Here is a 22000-nt window from a genome sequence, read left to right on the forward strand (position 1 = left end):
CTACAGATACCGAAGCCACTCTTGGCGTTGCACCTCAAAATGTGGACAGGTCTACCCCCACTCAAGGTGTCTTCAGACCTTCCTCCTCTTTCTCCATCAAGGCTTTCACTAAGTCTAAAGCAGCCATGCACTCTGAGACAAGCTACACAAGGCCCATCTCCAGGCCCCATGCCTAAAAAACAGATGCTTATAATGGCTGAGGATTTAATTACTCTTATCGGGGGTTCTCAACCCCCACCGGACAAAAGGCCCAGAGTGGAGGAAGAATCCCCCCTCCTCTGATCAGGGCTCCATTATTTCAGAGCACTCTGTTCAGGAACATTCTTACTCCCCTTTTGAAGACTCTGATGCGGAGGAGTCCATTCCTTCTGTATCCCCCCCCCCCAGAGGATTACTCATTTGGGGAAACTTTGCATACCTTAAGGGAACACTTCCACTGGGAAGGCCAAGATTATTCAGATTCCAAGAAAAGGCTTGGGGAATTTCTTTTACTACCTCAGAACAGGCCTCTGACTATACCTCCTGTCTTGGACATCCTAGATGTTTACTCTGAGGCCTGCCTTAACCCAGACTCTCTGCCTCCAGCCCCAGTTAAGCCTGACAGGTACTACAGGGTTCCTGACTCACACCAATTTCTATACAAAAGCCATGCTGCTAACCCAGAAACCATCTCACAGGGCCCCAAGGGAATTAAGGCCTCCACTGCTAAAACTCCATTACCTTCTGAGAGAGATTCCAGATCCTTAGAAAGGTGGGGGGAAAAAAGGTATATACCTCTGCTACCTTAACCATGAGTGCCTTAAACTGTCAGTTCCATATGCTAAAATACCAACAGTTTTTGTTAGCACAATTGAAAAGTAAAATGTCACAACCTGAACAACCAGACTTGAAGGAGTTGCAGGATTTGATGCATAGTGCAGAACAAGTGGGTAAGCATACCTTACAATGTGGTTTTGATGCTCTAGAGGCCTCGTGTAGAGCTGCTGTTACAGGATCAGTCATGCGTAGACATGCCTGGCTCAAGGAACAAGCCTTGCCTGATCATGTCAAAGCTAAATTACTAGATGCCCCTCTTCAAAAGGATGTATTTGGTGCTAATGATGAGGAGGTGTTAAGGAAAATGGAGGAAAAGGCTAAATCAATGCAAACAGATTTTCTACAGTTACAACCCCCACGTTTCAGTAGAAATTGGCCTTCCAAAAATTGGTCCTTTCCAGCCACAGACAGACCCCAAAGAGGCAGATACAGGCGCCAGAGGGGCAGAGGACAATCCCAAGGATCGTTTAGAGGCAGACAATGGCAAGCTCCTACAGAGGTGGTGAGGTTAACCCGCAATCATTCAGAAAGCAAGCCCAATGACTTTCCACTTTGCATGCCAAGCAAGACTCAAATGGCAGCCCCCTTAGGAGGAAAGCTGGCATTATTTTCAAAAAATTGGCATATTGTCACAAGACAAATGGATCCTGGACATTATAAACAGAGGCTACAGATTCCATTTTCACATCCTTCCAAAAATGAGAGGCATGCCAAACCTGCCACACAATCAAAGGGCAGAGGCACAAAGGCAAATTACAGATCTCATAGACATGAAAGCTATTCAAGAGGTACCTACGCACGAACAAGGTCAAGGTTTTTATTTCAGGCTATTCCTGGTACCAAGGAAGGGAAGATTAGGATGGATGGGGTCCAAAATAGGTCTCCAAACACATTTCTACTCGTACCAAAATTCAAGATGCTCACTCTATAGCAACTTCTTCCCATGCTGGGCAAGGAGTCTTGGCTGGTAACACTGGACCTCAAGGAGGCATACCTGCATGTCCCAATCAGACAAGATTGCAGAAGATACCTCAGATTTCTTGCAGGTTCAACCCATTATCAATTCTCTGCATTGCCCTTTGGCTTATCTGCTGCGCCCAGAGTGTTCACGAAATGCCTGGCATCAGTAATTGCCTACTGCAGACTTCAAGGGATACAAATATACCCCTATTAGGACGGCTGCCTTATCCAAGTGGACAAGCAAGCACATTCTTCTGAAACATCTGGCTTATGTAATAATGTTGAACTCTCTGAGATAGTCAGCAAAAATAAATCAAGGCCAATACCCTCTCGGAAGATAATTTTCCTGGGTGCCAACTTGGACACACACACCCAGATGGCCTACCTCGCGCCAGAGAAGCAGGGGTAACTAACTAAATACTTCAGAGCACTAGCAAATTGCACCAGGCTGACTGCAAGGAAAATCCTGCAGGCTCTGGGATTCATGGCATCTTGCATCTTACTAATCCCATGTGCAAAGCTGCATATGAGGAAACTTCAATGGTACCTGAAAAACGTATGGTCTCAACACAACCACAGTTGGGAAACAATAATACCACTAATTCCATGTCTGCAAAAGCAATTTCTGTGGTGGGCTCAAGCATGCCAAACAAACAGGTCTCCCATTCAGCAAGCCTCAAGCAAATAAAGTCATCACAACAGACTCCTCTGACTACGCCTGGGGGGTGCACATGACAGATCGGTGCATTCGGGGGAAATGGTCCCAAAAAGAAAAGCACCTTCACATCAATCAGAAGGAAATGCTAGCAGTAATAAATGCTATTATAGCTTTCAAGGACCTTCTGCAACCAGGTCAACTATTGATAAGAACTGACAACACCACAGATGGCTTTCAAGGATGCATCTGCAGTCCTAACAAATGGGTTGTCCTGCCTCAGGCAGCCCTTCGGTCGGCCGGATTCCAAAGTCTGGGTCTGGCCTCGGCTGATGTCGCACTTCACCCGACGTCATAACTGCTAGGGTATAAGGGCATCAGCCGACGCCATTTTCCCCAGTCTTTCTTGCTGCGCGGTGCCCGAAGCAGAAGCTGTTCGCAAGTGCCGGTCTGTCAGATCCAGAGATTTCAGCTTACCGAAGACTTTTAAAAAGCTAAGTACCCCGTTGGGGACTCTTTCTTGCCTCAGCCGATGTCAGACAAAGTAAATAATTGTTTAATTTGTGGGAAACAAACCTCATAAGGATTTCCACTCTTATTGCCTTCCTTGCTTAGGCCCAGACCACGACGTATCAGCCTGTTTAGCCTGTGCTTCCTTCAACCGACCGACTCTTAGACGTCGGTCGGAGTTTGCTGAAGAGTTTTTTGGCTCCACTTTTGCATATAAAATGCCGGCGGAGACTCCGACTACACATTTAGCTAAAAAATGAAAAGGACCGACACTCGCGGCCTGTGGTTTCGGCTGAAACCACGGTTAGGCCTACCGCGAGTGTCTCTGTTTCGGCTGAAACAGAGACCTCTGTTCTCCCTTCGGCCGAAAGCATGCCTCCGATTACCGATGCCACACAGGCCATGGCTGAGTCGGCTACAGAAATTCTTCCTGAAGCAGGCACACGAGTTGTCTGACACTATTCCGTTGGACATCTCTACTCCTGCACGTGGGGCAGCTAGACCCCCTGCTTCTATGTCTATCAAGGCCTTTTCCAGGGCTAAAGCAGCCAAACTTTCAAAGGCCTTACCTTCAAAAGCTCCCTCTCGCAGGCCTACCTCTAGTTCCCAGATTCTCAGCCTTGCTGAGGACCTTATTTCTTTGATCAGGGGATCCCATCCTCACCCAGATAGGGCCTCACAACCCCCTCCTGATAAGAGGCGTAGGACTGAACCCCCTGAACCTCTGTCCTCTGACTACTCCTTGGCTGGTTCAGATGTATCGGACCATCAGGAAGGCCCGTACTCACCTTATGAGGATTCTGATGCAGAAGACTCCATTCCTTCTGCCTCACCTCCAGAGGAATTTTCTTTTGGGGAAACCCTACACTCTGAGGGAACGCTTCCAATGGCAGGGTCAGGATTTTTCTGATTCTAGGAAAAGGCTAAGGACTTTTTTACACTTACCACAGCATAGGCCTTTAGCCATTCCACCTGTACTTTCAGTTGTTGATGATGCATGCAATGATGCCAGTACTGCCCCTGATTCTCTTCCCCCGGCCCCTGCAAAGCTTGACAGATACTACAGGGTCCCGGATTCTCACTACCACTTGTATAAAGCCCATGCTGCAGACCCAGAAACTTCTCAGGGCCCTAGAGGTGTTGCAGCTGCCTCTGCCAAAAACCCACTACCATCTGAAAGAGAATCTAGAGCATTAGAGAGATGGGGTAAATAGGTTCATACATCTGCTACTCTTTCTGCCAGGGCTTTAAACTGTCAATTTCACATGATTCAGTACCAGGAATTTTTGTTAGATCAACTGAATAAAAAGCTGGCCTCTCCTGAACCTTTAGACCGTAAGTCCCTTCATGATTTGGTACACAATTCTCAGCAGGTCAGTAATCATTTCTTAAAATGTGGCGCTGATGCACTGGAGGCTTCATTTAGATCAGCTATGACTGGAGCAGTGATTCGAAGGCATGCGTGGTTAAAAGAACAATCCTTACCAGACCATGTTAAGTCTAAGCTCCTTGATGCCCCTATGGAGAAGCGAAGTTTGTTTGGCTCCCCATGTACAGGAGGTTCTAAAGAAAGTGGAAGAGAAAGCAAAATCTGTCCAAACAGTCAAGGATTTTTTGCAGGTCCAACCTCCAAGGTTTAGCAGAAATTGGACTTCAAAGAATTGGTCCTTTCCAGACACCTCCAGACCACAGAGGCAGAAATAGACGCCCAAGAGGCAGAGGACAGTCTAGGGGTGCCTACAGGGGTAGTCAGTGGCAACCTGCCAACCAAATAAGTGCCGCCACAGATGCGACTGCAACCACTTCTACAGGACAAACACAATGACTTGGCTCTGATTCCGCTTACCAGGGAACAACTGGAAGCACCCTTGGGCGGAAAGCTAGCCTTATTCTCAAGAAACTGGCATTGTATTACAGGAGACAAATGGACTTTACAAACAATAGACAAGGGCTACAGGTTTCACTTCCACACTCTACCAAAAAAGAGAGGAATGCAAAACCTACCACCAAGCCAGACATCAGAGGCTCTGAAACAAATCAGCAGTTTACTAAGGATGAGAGCAATAGAAAAGGTACCATCTCTGGAACAAGGCCAAGGATTTTACTCCAGACTATTCCTTGTACCAAGAAAAGAAAATCAATGGAGGCCTATTCTCGATTTGTCCGCACTGAACACATACCTCATTGTTCCAAAATTCAAAATGCTGACCCTACAGCAACTCCATGTTGGGCAAGGAGTCTTGGCTGGTGACTCTAGATCTCAAGGAGGCATACCTGCATGTCCCTATACGACCAGATTGCAGAAGACACCTCAGATTTCTTGCAGGATCAGAGCATTATCAATTCTCAGCATTGCCCTTTGGCTTATCTACTGCGCCCAGAGTATTCATGAAATGCCTGGCATCAGTTATTGCTCATTGCAGGCTTCAGGGAATTCAAATCTACCCATACCTGGACGACTGCCTAATACAAGCGGACAACAAGACAAAATTAATAAAGGATTTGGCCAATGTCATACAACTGCTGCAAGCCTTGGGATACACAGTCAACATACAAAAATCAAGACTAGTGCCATCCCAAAGGATAACATTTTTGGGTGCAGAACTGGAACTTAGATGGCTTTTCTCAGAGGAAAAACAAAAGCAACTACCAGTCTATTTCATGGCCTTAACAAAACAAACTCAGCTTACTGCAAGGAAAGTCCTGCAGGCCCTGGGTTACATGGCATCCTGCATAATATTGATCCCACATGCCAGGCTGCATATGAGAAACTTACAATGATACCTAAAGAATGTATGGTCTCAACACAGACACAGTCTAGAAGCCCAGATACCCATCATTCCATGCCTGAAAAAAGAATTCCTGTGGTGGGCCCAGGCCTGTCAGATAAAGAGGACTGCCTTTCCACAGACCATCACCACGGATGCCTCAGACCTAGGCTGGGGGGCACACATGGAAGACAAGTGCATCCAAGGCCTATGGTCACAAGACCAGCTGAATCTACACATAAATCTAAAGGAGATGCTGGCAGTGAAACATGCAATCGAGGCATTCAGACCATTCATCCAGCAAGGACACCTGCTGATAAGGACTGACAATACCACAGTCATGTGGTACATCAACAAACAGGGAGGCACACATTCATACCTTCTATGCTGGATGGCAGTGGACCTGTGGAACTTGGCCCTGAATCTCGACATCCAACTGCAGGCCAGATTTGTACCAGGAAAGGAATTCACTAGCAGACAGCTTAAGCAGGACTACCACGGATGCTCACGAATGGATGCTGCATCCGGATATTTTCAAAACCATAACAAAGAAATGGGGAAGGCCAGAGATGGACCCGTTTGCCTCCCCACACAACCACCAACTAAAGAAATTTTGCTAGAGTATACCACCCACTTGCCTGGAGGGTGGACTCCCTTTCTTTCAGCTGGAAGGACCTGACAGTATATGCCTTTCCACCTCTTCCTTTGATGTACAAAGTTCTATTGAAGATCAGAGAGGAACAGCCAAAGGTAATTCTGATAGCTCCAGACTGGCCAAGGCAACATTGGTACCTGCTACTGAGAAGCATGTCTCGGACGCATTTATGGCATCTACCTCTATGTCCTTTACTTCTAACGCAGAACAATTACAAGACCCTGCATCCAAACTTAAAAACACTACAGCTAACTGCTTGGAAAATTGCATAAAACAAAACCAACTTGATGTATCTCGGAGGGTCAAGGACATTATCCTGGAGGCTCGCAGACCTTCCACAAGGAAAACATATTCAGCCAAATGGAAAAGATTCCTCATTTGGAGTGCAAAAAAGGGGGAAAATGTCACACTAGCAAACCTAGCACACATCCTGGAATACTTAGCAGAACTGTTCCACAATGGCCTGTCCTATTCTTCCATTAAGATACATGCATCAGCAATTTCAGCAGAGTACAACATGGATCCTCCGGTCTTCTCTCATCCTCTCCTCAGACAATTTTTGAGAGGGAACAAAAATGTAAAGCCTCCAAGAAAACCACCTTTACCTGCATGGGATCTCAATTTTGTGCTCAAAGTTAACACTTCCCCCTTTTGAACCAGCAGCACCAGCAGACTTACAGTTCTTATCTTGGAAAACTGCTTTCCTGCTAGCAATCACTTCAGCAAGAAGGGTATCTGAGTTACAGGCATTAATGGCAGTGCAGCCTTTCCTTATCTTCCATCAGGATAGAGTGTCTCTGAGAACCAATCCTACTTTTATGCCAAAGGTGGTATCCTTGAACCAAGCCATACATTTACCTACATTCTTCCCCAACCCACAGAACGGGGGGGAAACTACTGCACACCTTGGATGTACACAGACAACTGCACTACTATCTGGACAGAACCAAGAACAGCAGAAAAACTGACCAGCTTCTGGTAGCATATGCAACAGGAGTGCAAGGAAAAGCAATTTCAAAACGGACAATTTCAAAATGGATAGGAAATTGCATTTGATTCTGCTCCTCATTTCATGGAAAGACAACTCCTGAAAATATCAGGCCTCACTCCACAAGGGCTACAGCCACCACTACAGCTTTCCTACGAGGAGTGGCTACCAAAGACATTCTAGAAGCTGCTACTTGGAGCTCCGTGCATACATTTGCCAAGCATTATAATCTTCCTTTATACTCCAGATCCCGAGCAGGTTTTGCAACTGCTGTTTTACAAGGGATCCTAACTACACCATCATTATCTTGGTGCCTCCTCCCCCAGATTACCTATGGTATTCTACCCATTTGTTAGGACTGCAGATGCATCCTTGAAGGACATAGTACAGTTTTGTACCTACCATAAATGTAGATGTCCGATAGGTATGCATCTGCAGTCAGGATTACCCACCCTCCTTCCCCTCTGTGGTATTCCTAGGGTACTTACCCCCCTTTTAGCTAGCTGGGGGAATCTATTATGGTGTGTATGTATGTATGTATGTATGTATGTATGTATGTATGTGTGTGTATGTATGTATGTATATGTGATATATATATATATATATATATATATATATATATATATATATATATATATATATATATATATATATATATATATCTGTTTGGAATTATCTGCATTTATCCAAATTTAGCCTTCCTAGAGGGCACCTGGGGCAAGAAACACGGAGGAAAATGGCGTCGGCTGATGCCTTTATACCCTAGCAGCTATGACGTCGGGTGAAGTGCGACATCAGCCGAGGCCAGACCCAGACTTTGGAATCCGGCCGACCGAAGGGCTGCTTGAGGCAGGACAACCCATTTGTTAGGACTGCAGATGCATACCTATCGGACATCTACATTTATGGTAGGTACAAAACTACTTTATGTGGTACATAAACAAAGAACGGACAACACCACAGTTATGTGGTACATAAACAAAACAGGGAGGAACACATTCATACCCCCTATGCAGACTGGCCATGTCACTTTGGAACATGGCCATGGACTTGCAAATCGAACTACAAGCACAGTACTTGCCAGGCAAAACACACTGGCAGACAACCTAAGCGGAAATGACAGATCCACACGAATGGAAGTTGCATCCAAAAGTTTACCAAAATAATCCAAGCAGCATGGGGAAGGCCAGACATAATCTCTTTGCCTCCCACAAAAATCACCAATTGACAAAATTCTGCTCAAGGATTTTCCATCCAAAGGCCCTGGAGAGTGGACGCTCTCTTTCAGTTGGACGTCAATAACAGTTTATGCTTTCCCACCTCTTCCTCTGCTGCCCAAAGTTCTATTGAAAACCGAGCAGACAGACCAAAGATGATTCTCATTGCTCCGGACTGGCCAAGACCACACTGGTACCCACTCCTGAGGAGCCTGACGTATTCCCCACCATGGACCCTGCCTCTAATGCCGCCTGTTCTGACTCTGCACAGCTTCAAAACTCTTCACAGCCAGCTAAAAACACTCAATCTAGCCGCATGGAAGATTCCTTAGCATCACAACAGACCCTACTCTCCAAGGAGGTGCAGGATGTCATTTTGGAGGCCAGAAGGCCGTCAAGTAGAAAAGCTTACTCCGCAAAATGGAAACTTTTGTGTCTGGAATGAGAAAAAGGGCCAAGATCTTGGTAAACTGAATTTACCTCAAATACTACAGTATTTAGCTGAGCTGCTAAGGAGTAGACGTTCATTCTCCTCCATCAAAATCCATGCCTCAGCCATTTCTGCAGAATAAAACACTGATCCACCCTTATTCTCTCACCCTCTCTTCAGACAGTTCCTCAGAGGGGCTAAGAATCTAAGACCCCCAAGGAAACAACCAATACCTGCTTGGGATCTAAATTTCATTCTGGAAAAAATGACTTTCCCTCCCTTTGAGCCAGCTGCTTCATCAGATTTGCAATACTTGTCCTGGAAAACGGCTTTCCTTCTGGCTATTACCTCAGCTCGTAGAGTTTCAGAACTACAAGCTCTCATGGCTGTGCAGCCTTTTATCATCTTCCATCAGGACAGAGTTTCCTTACGAACCAACCCGTCCTTTATGCCTAAAGTGGTATCCAGGGTAGCTCTGAATCAGGCTGTACACTTACCTACCTTTTATCCTAATCCTCAAAACAAAGGGGAGAGATTACTACATTCCTTGGACATCCACAGACCACTCCGTTATCTGGACAGAACAAAACCTTTCAGAAAATCAGAACAGCTGTTTGTATCCTATGCTGTAGGAGCTCAAGGAAAGCCAATTCCGAAACAGACAATCTCAAAATGGATAGCCCACTGCATACGCTTTTGCTATTCTTTTCATGGCAAAACTGTACCTACAGGCATCGGATCTCACTCCACAAGGGCCACAGCTACCTCTGCAGCTTTCCTCAGAAGAGTTCCTACCAAAGATATTTTGGAAGCAGCCACTTTGAGTTCTGTGCATACCTTCTCCAAGCACTACCACCTACCATTATACTCCAACTCTAGAGCAGGCTTTGCCACTGCAGTCTTGCAGGGCATCCTGGCTCCTCCTAGTTCCACCTAGTACCTACCACCCCTTTCTTAGCTTTGGGATTCTACCCATCTGTTATGACTGCAGCTGTATGCACGATGAACATAGTACAGTTATCTACTTACCATAAACGTAGATGGTAGAGTGCTAATACAGCTGCAGTCCAGGTTTCCCTCCCTCCTTCCCCTCTTGGGACAGGCCTATAGGCTAACACATCCTCATACAACCTGATTGGGGTATTCATTTATGGTGTATTTGCTTGCAACTACTGTATTTTGATTATATTGCACTGCTTTATTACACAAATTTATGTATTGCCTTCCTTCTGGGGGTACCTGACATCTGGGGCAAGAAAAACTGAAGAAAAAAGCGTCGGCTGGTTCCTTTATACCCCTGTCGCACTGACGTCTGGGAAGAAGCGATGACAACCGACGCCGGACCTAGACTTTGGAATTCGGCCGACCGAGGACCCGCCTGACTGCAGGAGAACCCATCTGTTATGACTGCAGCTGTATTAGCACTCTAACTTCTACATTTATGGTAGGTACAAAACTGTACTTTTTGTAGCATGGGCCTTGTAAATTGTTTTTACATCTCCCTAGCTGTATAGAGCCGTCACTTCCTAGAGCTGATGTTAGAAATTATACTAGATTAGAAATTGTAATGCTAATTCGTTTTCATTCTGCTTGTTAAGTCTTTCACTGCTTCATTTGAGCTTGTGTGCATTGTATCTTAAATGCAGACGTCTTAATCACCACTAAGTTTTCTAATATTGTATTGCTAATAGAAGGCTGCAGGTGATAAAAAGGAGGAGAAGAAGGCACCAGCAAAAGGAAAAAAGGGAGCTAAACATGATGAAGGAAAAGAAGAAAACAACCCTGAAAATGGAGATTCAAAAACTAATGAGGTAACTTGTGTATTTTATTCATTGTTTTTAAGGTAGCCAAGCGGGTATGCTTTAATGTGTGCTTATCTGTCTGTAGTTGCATAGGGTTTCTCTGTAGCATTTGACTGTACTTTTGCTCTAGATTTCATGCTTCATCCTTTACTTGGGACACTTGGAACTGGCTAGTGTCATTTGGAAGTCCCAAGAGATGTAAGCAAATGGACAGTAGGCCTGGGTTTGCAGTTTTCTTGAGCAATGTTCATAACCATTATTCTGCTCCCAGATTGCCCTTTAAGTCTGTAATTTTGTGTAATATAACTCTGCTTGTCTTTCCCCTCAGGTGCTGTTGAGTTTAAAAAAATGCTACTACGTTGATTTGAGTTGAACCTTCCTTTTATAACCCTTCTAAGAGGATGCAATTTTCATGTAGCTGTGCATATGTAATGGATTTCTGGACTTTCTGCAGTTTGGTTCAGTTAACTCATTACAGCTGCATCCTACTGAAGTGTCTAGCCAGCAAATATTCCTTGTTTATTTGCGTCAATTTTAAAACCATGCTACATGTAATGTAGTAAAAAACTTCATTGTAAAGCTTGACCTGTGGCAAACACCATTATTAATGGTTGACCTTATTAATGGTTGACCTCTGTAATGCAAGCAGCGGTATTGATAATGTATTTATATGGTCATAAATTTTTTGGGGGGGGGGGGTCCTCTAAATATCTTAACCAAGTAGCACAGACAGAAATGCTTAACCTCATATGAAAGATCTCAGCAGAATGAACAAAATGCTTCTGTCACAGTATGTAACTTGAGTGGCTGCTTAGAGATTTCAAGTTGACAAAATATTGCAAACTTAAGTTGGTGGTTATGACTTATAAAATCCAGTTGGAACCTAAAGAATGCTACCACTGCAAAAAATAGTTTAAGTTTGCCATTTATACTTTAGATATTTCTTTTGGGTTTCAGAGATAAAAACATTTGAATGTTGGGACACCTATTGGAAGTCGCATCGCCAACATCCAGAGCTCCAGTTAAGTAGTGCAGTCATTTGATAGTACTTGTTTGCCCTGGTTATTGTAAATAGTAACTTTCCTGGGTCTGATTTGGAGAAATACTTTGCTTTATGTAGAAGTTGCAGGTTAAGGGAGAACTGTACAGTCCAGGAAGTCTTGTTTTTGCAGTTTAAAAAAAAATGTGCCTTACAGGAATTTTGCAGTTCAGTGCATGGTGTACAAGGACAGGACAGGCAATGATGTGCATAGGTAAGAGGTGCTATTTGAAACGGAGCAGGTGGCTTGAGAATGAAAGGAATGTTCTGAGAGAAGCAAGAGTTAAAGGTGGAACTTTTCTTCATTGTGGGTTCTTAAGTTCTGGATCATCAGAAAAACAGACTGGATAGTGAAATCACAAGTGTGAAACCAGAGGGAGAGGGTTGTGTATCAACAGACTTGAGTTTAATCCAGTGGGTGAAGTTTCATAGTTTAGCAGTAATCGTATAGACTAGCAAGCAAACATTTGGCCAAGTCTGAATAATAATGGCTGATATTTACCACATATTTTTTTATTTTTTGAAATGAGCTGTGTTTAGGCATTCTGATAGGGTGCGTCTCGTGTTTGTTTTGATCATATTCTCCACATTTTTCTGATCATTTGAGGTGGTGCTTGTGTGTTATTGTTTTGTGCATCCAGCCTACATTGTGCAGTAATGAAAGATAGGTGTCGTGCAGTGCAACACTGAACAAGGTTGCCTTGTAATTCAGTGATCATGGTCTGTGGGTTTCTGGTTTTTGTAGGCTAAGGTTCACACTGAGGCAGAATGTGGCATTGTGCAACATGGCTTTTCAAAAGTAGAGGGTTCACTGAAGACCTAGGCAAATGTTTATATAATACATGGGAGAACATGTTAAAAATGATCTTTTATATAAAAACACCCACTTAATGTTTTTTCTCCATTACAATATTAATACTGGTTTAGACTTTGGTTTCTAGTAACTGCTTTTTTGGCACATTCCAGAATTAAAACTTCAGGCTTTGTCTAGGCAGTGATCCTGTGTCCCAGCTCAAAATGTTTGTTTCCTTAATTAGACCCATTTTTTTCACAAAATATTTCTGTACTCAAGTAATTTTTTGAAGTCATTTTCCTCATTCTACAGCATTATGCTTTTCAGCATTTAGCATCTACCTGGAGAGTCTGCTTAGTTAATCTTTCTTTCTGATTTCTATAGTTAAATATGCCCTCCCGTTTTTGTTTTTTTGTTTTTTTGCATCTCTGCTATAAACTCTTTCTACCAGAGCAGATGTTCATCGTGCATACAGCTGCAGTCCTAACAGATTGGGTTCTCCTGCCGTCCGGCAGGTCCTCGGTCGGCCGAATTCCAAAGTCTAGGTCCGGTGTCGGTTGTCGTTGCTTCTTCCCTGACGTCAGTGCGACAGGGGTATAAAGGAACCAGCCGACTCCATTTTCTTCAGTCTTTCTTGCCGCGCGGTGCCCAAAGCAGAAGCAGTTTGCAAGTGCCGGTCGGCCAGCTCCTGAAATTACGAAACTTTTGAAACCGAAGTCTTCTTGAAAGGTAAGTATCCCGTTAGGGGAAACTCTTCTTGCCTCAGACCGATGTCAGACAAAGTTAATAATTGTATTTCTTGTGGGAAGCAAATACCGCACAAGGATTTCCATTCCCTCTGTATACCTTGTTTAGGCCCAGACCACGACATCTCTGTCTGTCGCTTTTGTGCTACATTCAACAAACGCACCATTAAGTGTCTGGGGGAGTTCGCCCGGCATTATTTTGGAAAAACATTTTACTATATTATGTCGTCAGATACTCTGACTCCAGTTTTGTCTAAAAAAACGCAAAGATAAGGACTGACACGAGGTCCGCAGCCTCTACTGACACCACGCCAAAGCCGACTACACATGGTCCGGTTCTCAGCGAGGCGCCTATGCAGCCCCTGACTACCGACACTTCTTTGGCGGTGTCTCCTGTGCCAGAGGTCGCAGGCTCCTCGGCCCACACCCAGACTACAGATACCGAAGCCACTCTTGGCATTTAACCTCAAAATGTGGACAGGTCTACCTCCACTCAAGGTGTCTTCAGATCTTCCTCTTCTTTCTTCATCAAGGCTTTCACCAAGTCTAAAGCAGCCATGCACTCAGACGAGCTACACAGGGCCCATCTCCAGGCCCCATGCCTAAAAAAACAGATGCTTAAAATGGCTGAGGATTTAATTACTCATCAGGGGTTCTCAACCCCCACCGGACAAAAGGCCCAGAGTGGAGGAAGAATCCCTCTCCTCTGATCAGGGCTCCATTATTTCAGAGCACTCTGATGATCAGGAACATTCTTACTCACCTTTTGAAGACTCTGATGCGGAGGAGTCCATTCCTTCTGTCCCCCCCCCCCCCCCCCAGGGGATTACTCATTTGGGGAAACTTTGCATACCTTAAGGGAACACTTCCACTGGGAAGGCCAAGATTATTCAGATACCAAGAAAAGGCTTAGGGAATTTCTCTTGCTACCTCCGCACAGGCCTCTGGCTAATACCTCCTGTCTTGGACATCCTAGATGTTAACTCTGAGGGCTGCCTTAACCCGGACTCTCTGCCTCCAGCCCCAGTTAAGCCCGACTGGTACTACAGGGTTCCTGACTCTCACCAATTTCTATACAAAAGCGATGCTGCTGACCCAGAAACCATCTCACAGGGCCCCAAGGGAGTTAAGGCCTCCACTGCTAAAAATCCATTACCTTCCGAGAGAGATTCCAGATCCTTAGAAAGGTGGGGGGAAAAAGGTATATACCTCTGCTACCTTAACCATGAGGGCCTTAAACTGTCAGTTCCATATGCTAAAATACCAACAGTTTTTGTTATCACAATTGAAAAGTAAAATGTCACAACCTGAACAACCAGACTTGAAAGAGTTGCAGGATTTGATGCATAGTGCAGAACAAGTGGGTAAGCATATCTTACAATGTGGTTTTGATGCTCTAGAGGCCTCATGTAGAGCTGCTGTTACAGGATCAGTCGTACGTAGACTTGCCTGGCTCAAGGAACAAGCCTTGCCTGATCATGTCAAAGCTAAATTACTAGATGCCCCTCTTCAAAAGGATGTATTTGGTGCTAATGCTGAGGGAGGTATAAGGAAAATGGAGGAAAAGGCTAAATCAATGCAAACTGTGAAGGATTTTCTACAGGTACAATCCCCACGTTTCAGTAGAAATTGGCCTTCCAAAAATTGGTCCTTTCCTGCCACGGACAGACCCCAAAGAGGCAGATACAGGCGCCCGAGGGGCAGAGGACAATCCCAAGGATAGTTTAGAGGCAGACAGTGGCAAGCTCCTTCACAAAGAGGTGGTGAGGATACCTCGCAATCATTCAGAAAGCAAACCCAATGACTTTCCCCTTTGCATGCCAAGCAAGACTCGAATGGCAGCCCCCTTAGGAGGAAAGCTGGCATTTTCAAAAAATTGGCATATTGTCACAAGACAAATGAATCCTGGACAAACGGAGGCTACAGATTCCATTTTCACACCCTTCCAAAAATGAGGCATGCCAAACCTGCCACACAATCAAAGGGCAGAGGCACAAAGGCAAATTACAGATCTCATAGACATGAAAGCTATTCAAGAGGTACCTACGCACAAACAAGGTCAAGGTTTTTATTCCAGGCTATTTCTGGTACCAAGAAAGGGAAAAGATTGGAGACCTATCCATCCTAAACGCATTTCTACTCGTACCAAAATTCAAGATACTCACTCTACATCAACTTCTTCCCATGCTGGGCAAGGAGTCTTGGCTGGAAACATTGGACCTCAAGGAGGCATACCTGCATGTCCCAATCAGACAAAATTGCAGAAGGTACCTCAGATTTCTTGCAGGTTCAACCCATTATCAATTCTTTGCATTGCCCTTTGGCTTATCTGCTGCGCCCAGAGTTTTCACGAAATGCCTGGCATCAGTAATTGCCTACTGCAGACTTCAAGAGATACAAATATACCCCTATTTGGACGACTGCCTGATCCAAGCAGACAGCAAGCACATTCTTGTGAAACATCTGGTTTATGTAATGTTGTTGAACTCTCTGGGATACACAGTCAACAAAAAGAAATCTAGGCTAATACCCTCTCGGAAGATAATTTTCCTGGGTACCAACTTGGACGCAAACACCCAGATGGCCTACCTCACGCCAGAATAGCAGGGGCAACTAACTCAATACTTCAGAGCACTAGCAAATTGCACCAGGCTGACTGCAAGGAAAATCCTGCAGGCTCTGGGATTCATGGCATCTTGCATCTTACTAATCCCATGTGCAAAGCTGCATACGAGGAGACTTCAATGGTACCTTAACATATGGTCTCAACACAGCCACAGTTTGGAAACAATAATACCACTAATTCCATGTCTGCAAAAGGAATTTCTGTGGTGGGCTCAAGCATGCCAAACAAACACATGTCTTCTATTCAGCAAGCCTCAAGCAAATCAAGTCATCACAACAGACTCCTCGGACTACGCCTGGGGGGCACACATGACAGATCGGTGCATTCAGGGCAAATGGTCCCAAAAAGAAAAGCACCTTCACATCAATCAAAAGGAAATGCTAGCAGTAATAAATGCTATTATAGCTTTCAAGGACCTTCTGCAACCAGGTCAACTATTGATAAGAACGGACAACACCACAGTTATGTGGTACATAAACAGGGAGGAACACATTCATACCCCCTATGCAGACTGGCCATGTCACTTTGGAACATGGCCATGGACTTACAAATCGAACTACAAGCACAGTACTTGCCAGGCAAGGAAAACACGCTGGCAGACAACCTAAGCAGGAATATGACAGATCCACACGAATGGAAATTGCATCCAAAAGTTTTTACGGAAATAATCCAAGAATGGGGAAGGCCAGACATAGATCTCTTTGCCTCCCACAAAAATCACCAATTGACAAAATTCTGCTCAAGGATTTTCCATCCAAAGGCCTGGAGAGTGGGCGCTCTCTTTCAGTTGGACATCAATGACAGTTTATGCCTTCTCACCTCTTCTCTGCTGCCCAGAAGTTCTATTGAAAACCGAGCAGACAGACCAAAGATGATTCTCATTGCTCTGGACTGGCCAAGGCAACACTGGTATCCACTCCTGAGGAGCCTGACGCATTCCCCACCATGGACCCTGCCTCTAATGCCTCTTCTGACTCGGCACAGCTTCAAAACTCTTCACAGCCAGCTAAAAACACTCTTATCTAGCCGCATGGAAGATTCCTTAGCATCACAACAGACCCTACTCTCCAAGGAGGTGCAGGATGTCATTTTGGAGGCCAGAAGGCCGTTAACTAGAAAAGCTTACTCCACAAAATGGAAACTGTTTTGTGTCTGGAATGAGAAAGGGCCAAGATTCTGGAAAACTGAATTTACCTCCAATACTACAGTATTTAGCTGAGCTGCTAAGCAGTGGACTTTCGTTCTCCTCCATCAAAATTCATGCCTCAGCCATTTCTGCAGAATACAACACTGATCCACCCTTATTCTCTCACCCTGTCTTAAGACAGTTCCTCAGAGGGGCTAAGAATCTAAGACCCCCAAGGAAACAACCAATACCTGCTTGGGATCTCAATTTCATTCTGGAAAAACTGACCTTGCCTCCCTTTGAGCCAGCTGCCTCATCAGATTTGCAATATTTGTCCTGGAAAACAGCTTTCCTTCTGGCTATTACCTGAGCTCGTAGAGTTTCAGAACTACAAGCTCTCATGGCTGTGCAGCCATTTATCATCTTCCATCGGGACAGAGTTTCCTTACGAACCAACCCGTCCTTTATGCCAAAAGTGGTATCCAGGGTAGCTTTGAATCAGGCCACACACCTACCTACCTTTTATCCTAATCCTCAAAACAAAGGGGAGAGATTACTATATTCCTTGGACATCCACAGACAACTACGTTATCTGGACAGAACAAAACCTTTCAGAAAATCAGAACAGCTCTGTGTCCTATGCTGTAGGAGCTCAGGGAAAGCCAATTTCGAAACAGACCATCTCAAAATGGATAGCCCACTGCATACGCTTTTGCTATTCTTTTCATGGCAAAACTGTACCTACAGGTATCAGATCTCACTCCACAAGGGCCAAAGCTACTTCTGCAGCTTTCCTCAGAGGAGTTCCTACCAAAGATATTTTGGAAGCAGCCACTTGGAGTTCTGTCCATACCTTCTCGAAGCACTACCACCTACCACTGTACTCCAAAACTAGAGCAGGCTTTGCCACTGCAGTCTTGCAGGGCATCCTGGCTCCTCCTAGTTCCACCTAGTGCCTACCACCCCTTTCTTAGCTTTGGGATTCTACCCATCTGTTATGACTGCAGCTGTATGCACGATGAACATAGTACAGTTTTGTACCTACCATAACTGTAGATGTTAGAGTGCTAATACAGCTGCAGTCCAGGTTTCCCTCCCTCCTTCCCCTCTTGGGACAGGCCTATAGGCTAACGCATCCTGTTTGGGGTATTCATTTATGATGTATTTGCTTGCAACTACTGTATTTTGATTATATTGCACTGCATTATTACACAAATTTATGTATTGCCTTCCTTCTGGGGGCACCTGACATCAAAATGGCGTCGGCTGGTTCCTTTATACCCCTGTCGCACTGACATCAGGGAAGAAGCGACGACAACCGACGCCGGACCTAGACTTGCCCGAGGACCCGCCTGACGGCAGGAGAACCCATCTGTTATGACTGCAGCTGTATTAGCACTCTAACATCTACATTTATGGTAGGTACAAAACTGTACTGTCTCTTTTTAGTTAGGATCTTCTTTTCCCTTTGCTTCCCTATACTCTTATCAATCACTGGTAGGAAAGGCAATCTCTAGCCTGCAATCCAAATGTCTTGGCTGCCTCCTTCACTTGTTGATGCTTTTCAGTCTAGTTATCTGCTGCCAGTATCTTTGTTCCTTTGCCAGTTTTCTCCATTAAATTCCAGCCTCTTTCCTATTCTCTGAACCCCTAATTTGGAATTGCCCCATCAGCAAAATCTTCTTTCTCTGCTGACTTCATTCAGAATATATTCTACCACTTTATAGTATTCTGTGTGGCTGTCAGAGGATCTGTTTCCAAAAATCCCACTTTGTTTTTTAAATTTCCCCTTTTTCTTCATCCATTCCACTTTAATTTCCTGCAGGTGGTAAACACGAGTTAACTGTGTAGCTCCAAAACATGTTTTCAAGTCAGTTAATCCTAAACCATAAATTTAAATGGTGCTTTTGAGTGCCTGTATGGGACCAGTGACAACATTATGCAGCATGCTAGGGAGGGGACATCAGAATGAGGCTTGGCTTGGAGAAAGAATTTTATACTGCTGTTCATAAATTTTCAGAACTCTGTACTTATACCCATTGTTTGTACTTCATTTAGGAATTGTACTTGTTGCTGTGTGTGTAGTACACTTGCACACTGATCCACAGTGTAGCAAAAAGCACCTGCAGCTCGCATGAATATTTTCCCCATCTGTATTTTCCGTAAGCATCTTCCAAGATGCTACAGTCATAACCTTGGTTCTTTGCCTTTAAGTTTGCCATCACTGAAATGGAGCAGTTGTATGGTTAAGTATCATGACTTTCCAGCATGGTGGTGGTTTCGTCTCTTCCTGGTTAGGGGTCGCCACAGCTAATGATTGGCGGTCAATTTTTTGTGATGCCAGCTTGATGCCCAGCCTTCAACGAAGGCACGCCCATTCACTCATGTTTTTTGAATGCCACTCGACCGCAGGGAGGACATGCAGACTCAACACAGAAGGCGCTCCAGCCAAGAATCGAATGGGAGAACCTTTTGCTGTGAAGCGACAATGCTACCTCTGCACCACCGCGGCTTACTTTTCAGCGTGGTATCTATCTCAAAAGGTCTGCAAGACCCGGGCCAGGCTCTGTATCGGAGTTACTAGAGAGCGTATGGATCCCTTCTTGGCCCCTTGAAAGGTGTAGATTCTCATCTTTTTTAGATTTTGTCAGGGTTTTAACTTCGCCATTTCTTTTCTAACTTCATAATTGTTTAAGGTTCCCACCCACTATTTATCATACTAGAAAAGCTGATCTTTCCGGCAGTACCATGAAGCTGCTGTTTTTATGGCGAATCCTATTGCTAAAATTATTTCAAAGCTTTTGTCTCAAGTCTTGTCTCATTTTTCTGAGAGGGAAAAAATATTGGGAGATGTGGTGTTTTGTGGCCTTGTGTACGTAAGTTGCAACTGAACAGGCAGCTAAATGTGCTGTTAACAACAATTATCCCAGACAACTCCTTGCATGTGTACATCTTTGCATTTTTGTCTGCTAAGTGTAGATCACTTTAGCCTAGAGTGATTATTTGCTATATTGATGCAGGTAGCATGAAGTATCGTCCCCTGATAGGTATTTGATGCATTCACTGCATAGAAATACTCTGGTTTTAGATATAAACTGAGCTGTCAGATGTGCTATTTTGTAATAAAAATAAAATTTGTTAATTTTACCATACACCACAGTTGACTTACTACTTGCAGACGACTTTGCTTGTTGGTGGGTAAATTGACTTAAGTTAGCAGTAGCAGTAATATATTAGCTGCACTTGGCTTTTTATTTTTGTCCACTACGACATGCAGACAGTATTTTCTATTTGGTGTATTTGTGGATTTGAAATAGTGGACCTTGCTTTTCCAGGCTTTACAGAAAATGTTTTTTGTTTTTCAGCTGGGCAGTTTGGTGCTAGAATACAAGTGGGCTGCTGCCCACACTGGTATTTTTGCAAATGCATGGTATTTACTCTTCATATCGTTTAAGTGCTGTGTGTGGGTGAATGGAATAGGAGGGGACCCATTGCTATGTGTGAGAAATCTTTCAAGGAATGAACCTAGTTAAAGGCTCAAAGTAGCTGGCTTGTTCATACCAGTTCAGTTTTTGGTGTGCTTCAGGCTGGTGGAGATCTTGTTGCATTGTGTGTTTTACTTGGTTTTATGAATCTGTTATAGTTGGTCAGGTTATCAATATTTAGTCCTTTGCATCTTGATAGTAACTAAGACCTACAGTTAACACTGCAGCTGTAAATTGCTATTGTAACTTGTTTGAGCCAGAATTTTAATTGGTGCATACATTATCTGTTTTCACTTTGTAGCATTCTGCAGTTTTCTCTTAATGCATGTGCTAAAAAAAGTCTAAAATTTTTTAATTTGTTGAACAAATTGATGACCAAGCTAAGAGTTGAGATGGTCTGATCTTTTAAACTGTTACATTCAAGCTGAACTTTTTTCACATGCATGATATTTTAATTTTTATTTCCTCTCCACCTTTAGGCTGCAGCTGATGCAGATGAAGAAGCCAAGTCTGAGTAACATCGTCTCTGCCCTGTTATTTCCATCATTTGGTCTTCATACCTCCATGCCATATTTAACAAGAGGAATATTTTTGTCAACTGTTTTATAACTGCAGGTTTTTTAGCACAAATTTAATTACATGAACACAGTCTTCGTTACCCAAGTGAAAACTCTAAAGACTCGTTAAATTTTATGATGTGTAGTTTGTATGGTATTTGGAAAGAACTACTGGTGGTAGCTTTTTTGTCCTTTATCCCTTTGTACAAGTTCCACTTAAGTATTTTGATTTACCCTTTCTTGTGCTGTATGGCTCCATAAATTGGGGAGGTCTAAAACTAAGTTGATACATTCCAGTGGTGCTGTGGGTTGGATTTGTAAACCAGGTAAAACATTTTTCTTACATCTCATGATAGACGTTTGAATTTTTGCAAACTTACATTTTAATTTTCTAATTTTAATTCATGAAAACATGTTTTAGTAAAAAAAAAATAATAATTTTAAAATGCAAAAGGTTGTAAATACCCACCTCTAGGAATTTTACTGGATTATCTTAATAAAAAAAGACTCCTCAGAAACTTTGTTATTTCAGTGTTTCATGTGAAGAAAAAAATGGCTTTTAGAGTGTGTGCTTTTCCTCTCAAACATAGGGGTGTATAGGTGGATGTGTATGCATAGATCATGTGACCATCTCACTGCAAGCCCGATTTCAGGTTGCACAGCTGTTGGACTGATTGCCACTTGGTCACTGGTACCATAGCTTCTGTTTTTGGTTTTTAAGTGCCCTGCTGGGGAGCATTCTTTTTTACTTTGTTTTACCATATATGTATTTGTCTGTCTGCTACTACAAGACCTGCTCCATTTGCCAGTACCTTGTGCCCAAGACT

At 43.9% G+C, this 22000-nt stretch overlaps 1 protein-coding gene across 1 annotated transcript in view; it reads left to right on the forward strand.

Moving 5' to 3' along the window:
• The window catches only part of LOC122789712 (non-histone chromosomal protein HMG-14A-like), a gene marked incomplete at its 5' end in the record, with an annotated part of 48758 nt that extends 27067 nt beyond the window's left edge, over nt 1–21691 (forward strand). Inside the window, 2 exon segments of the mRNA XM_044057144.1 lie at nt 10691–10810; nt 21096–21691. Coding sequence (XP_043913079.1) covers nt 10691–10810; nt 21096–21134 — 159 coding nt within the window.
• Nucleotides 21692–22000: the final 309 nt, after the last annotated feature.

This window comes from Protopterus annectens, chromosome 15.part0 (assembly GCF_019279795.1).
Source record: "Protopterus annectens isolate FY-2018-M chromosome 15.part0, PAN1.0, whole genome shotgun sequence".
Taxonomy (NCBI): domain Eukaryota; kingdom Metazoa; phylum Chordata; order Ceratodontiformes; family Protopteridae; genus Protopterus; species Protopterus annectens.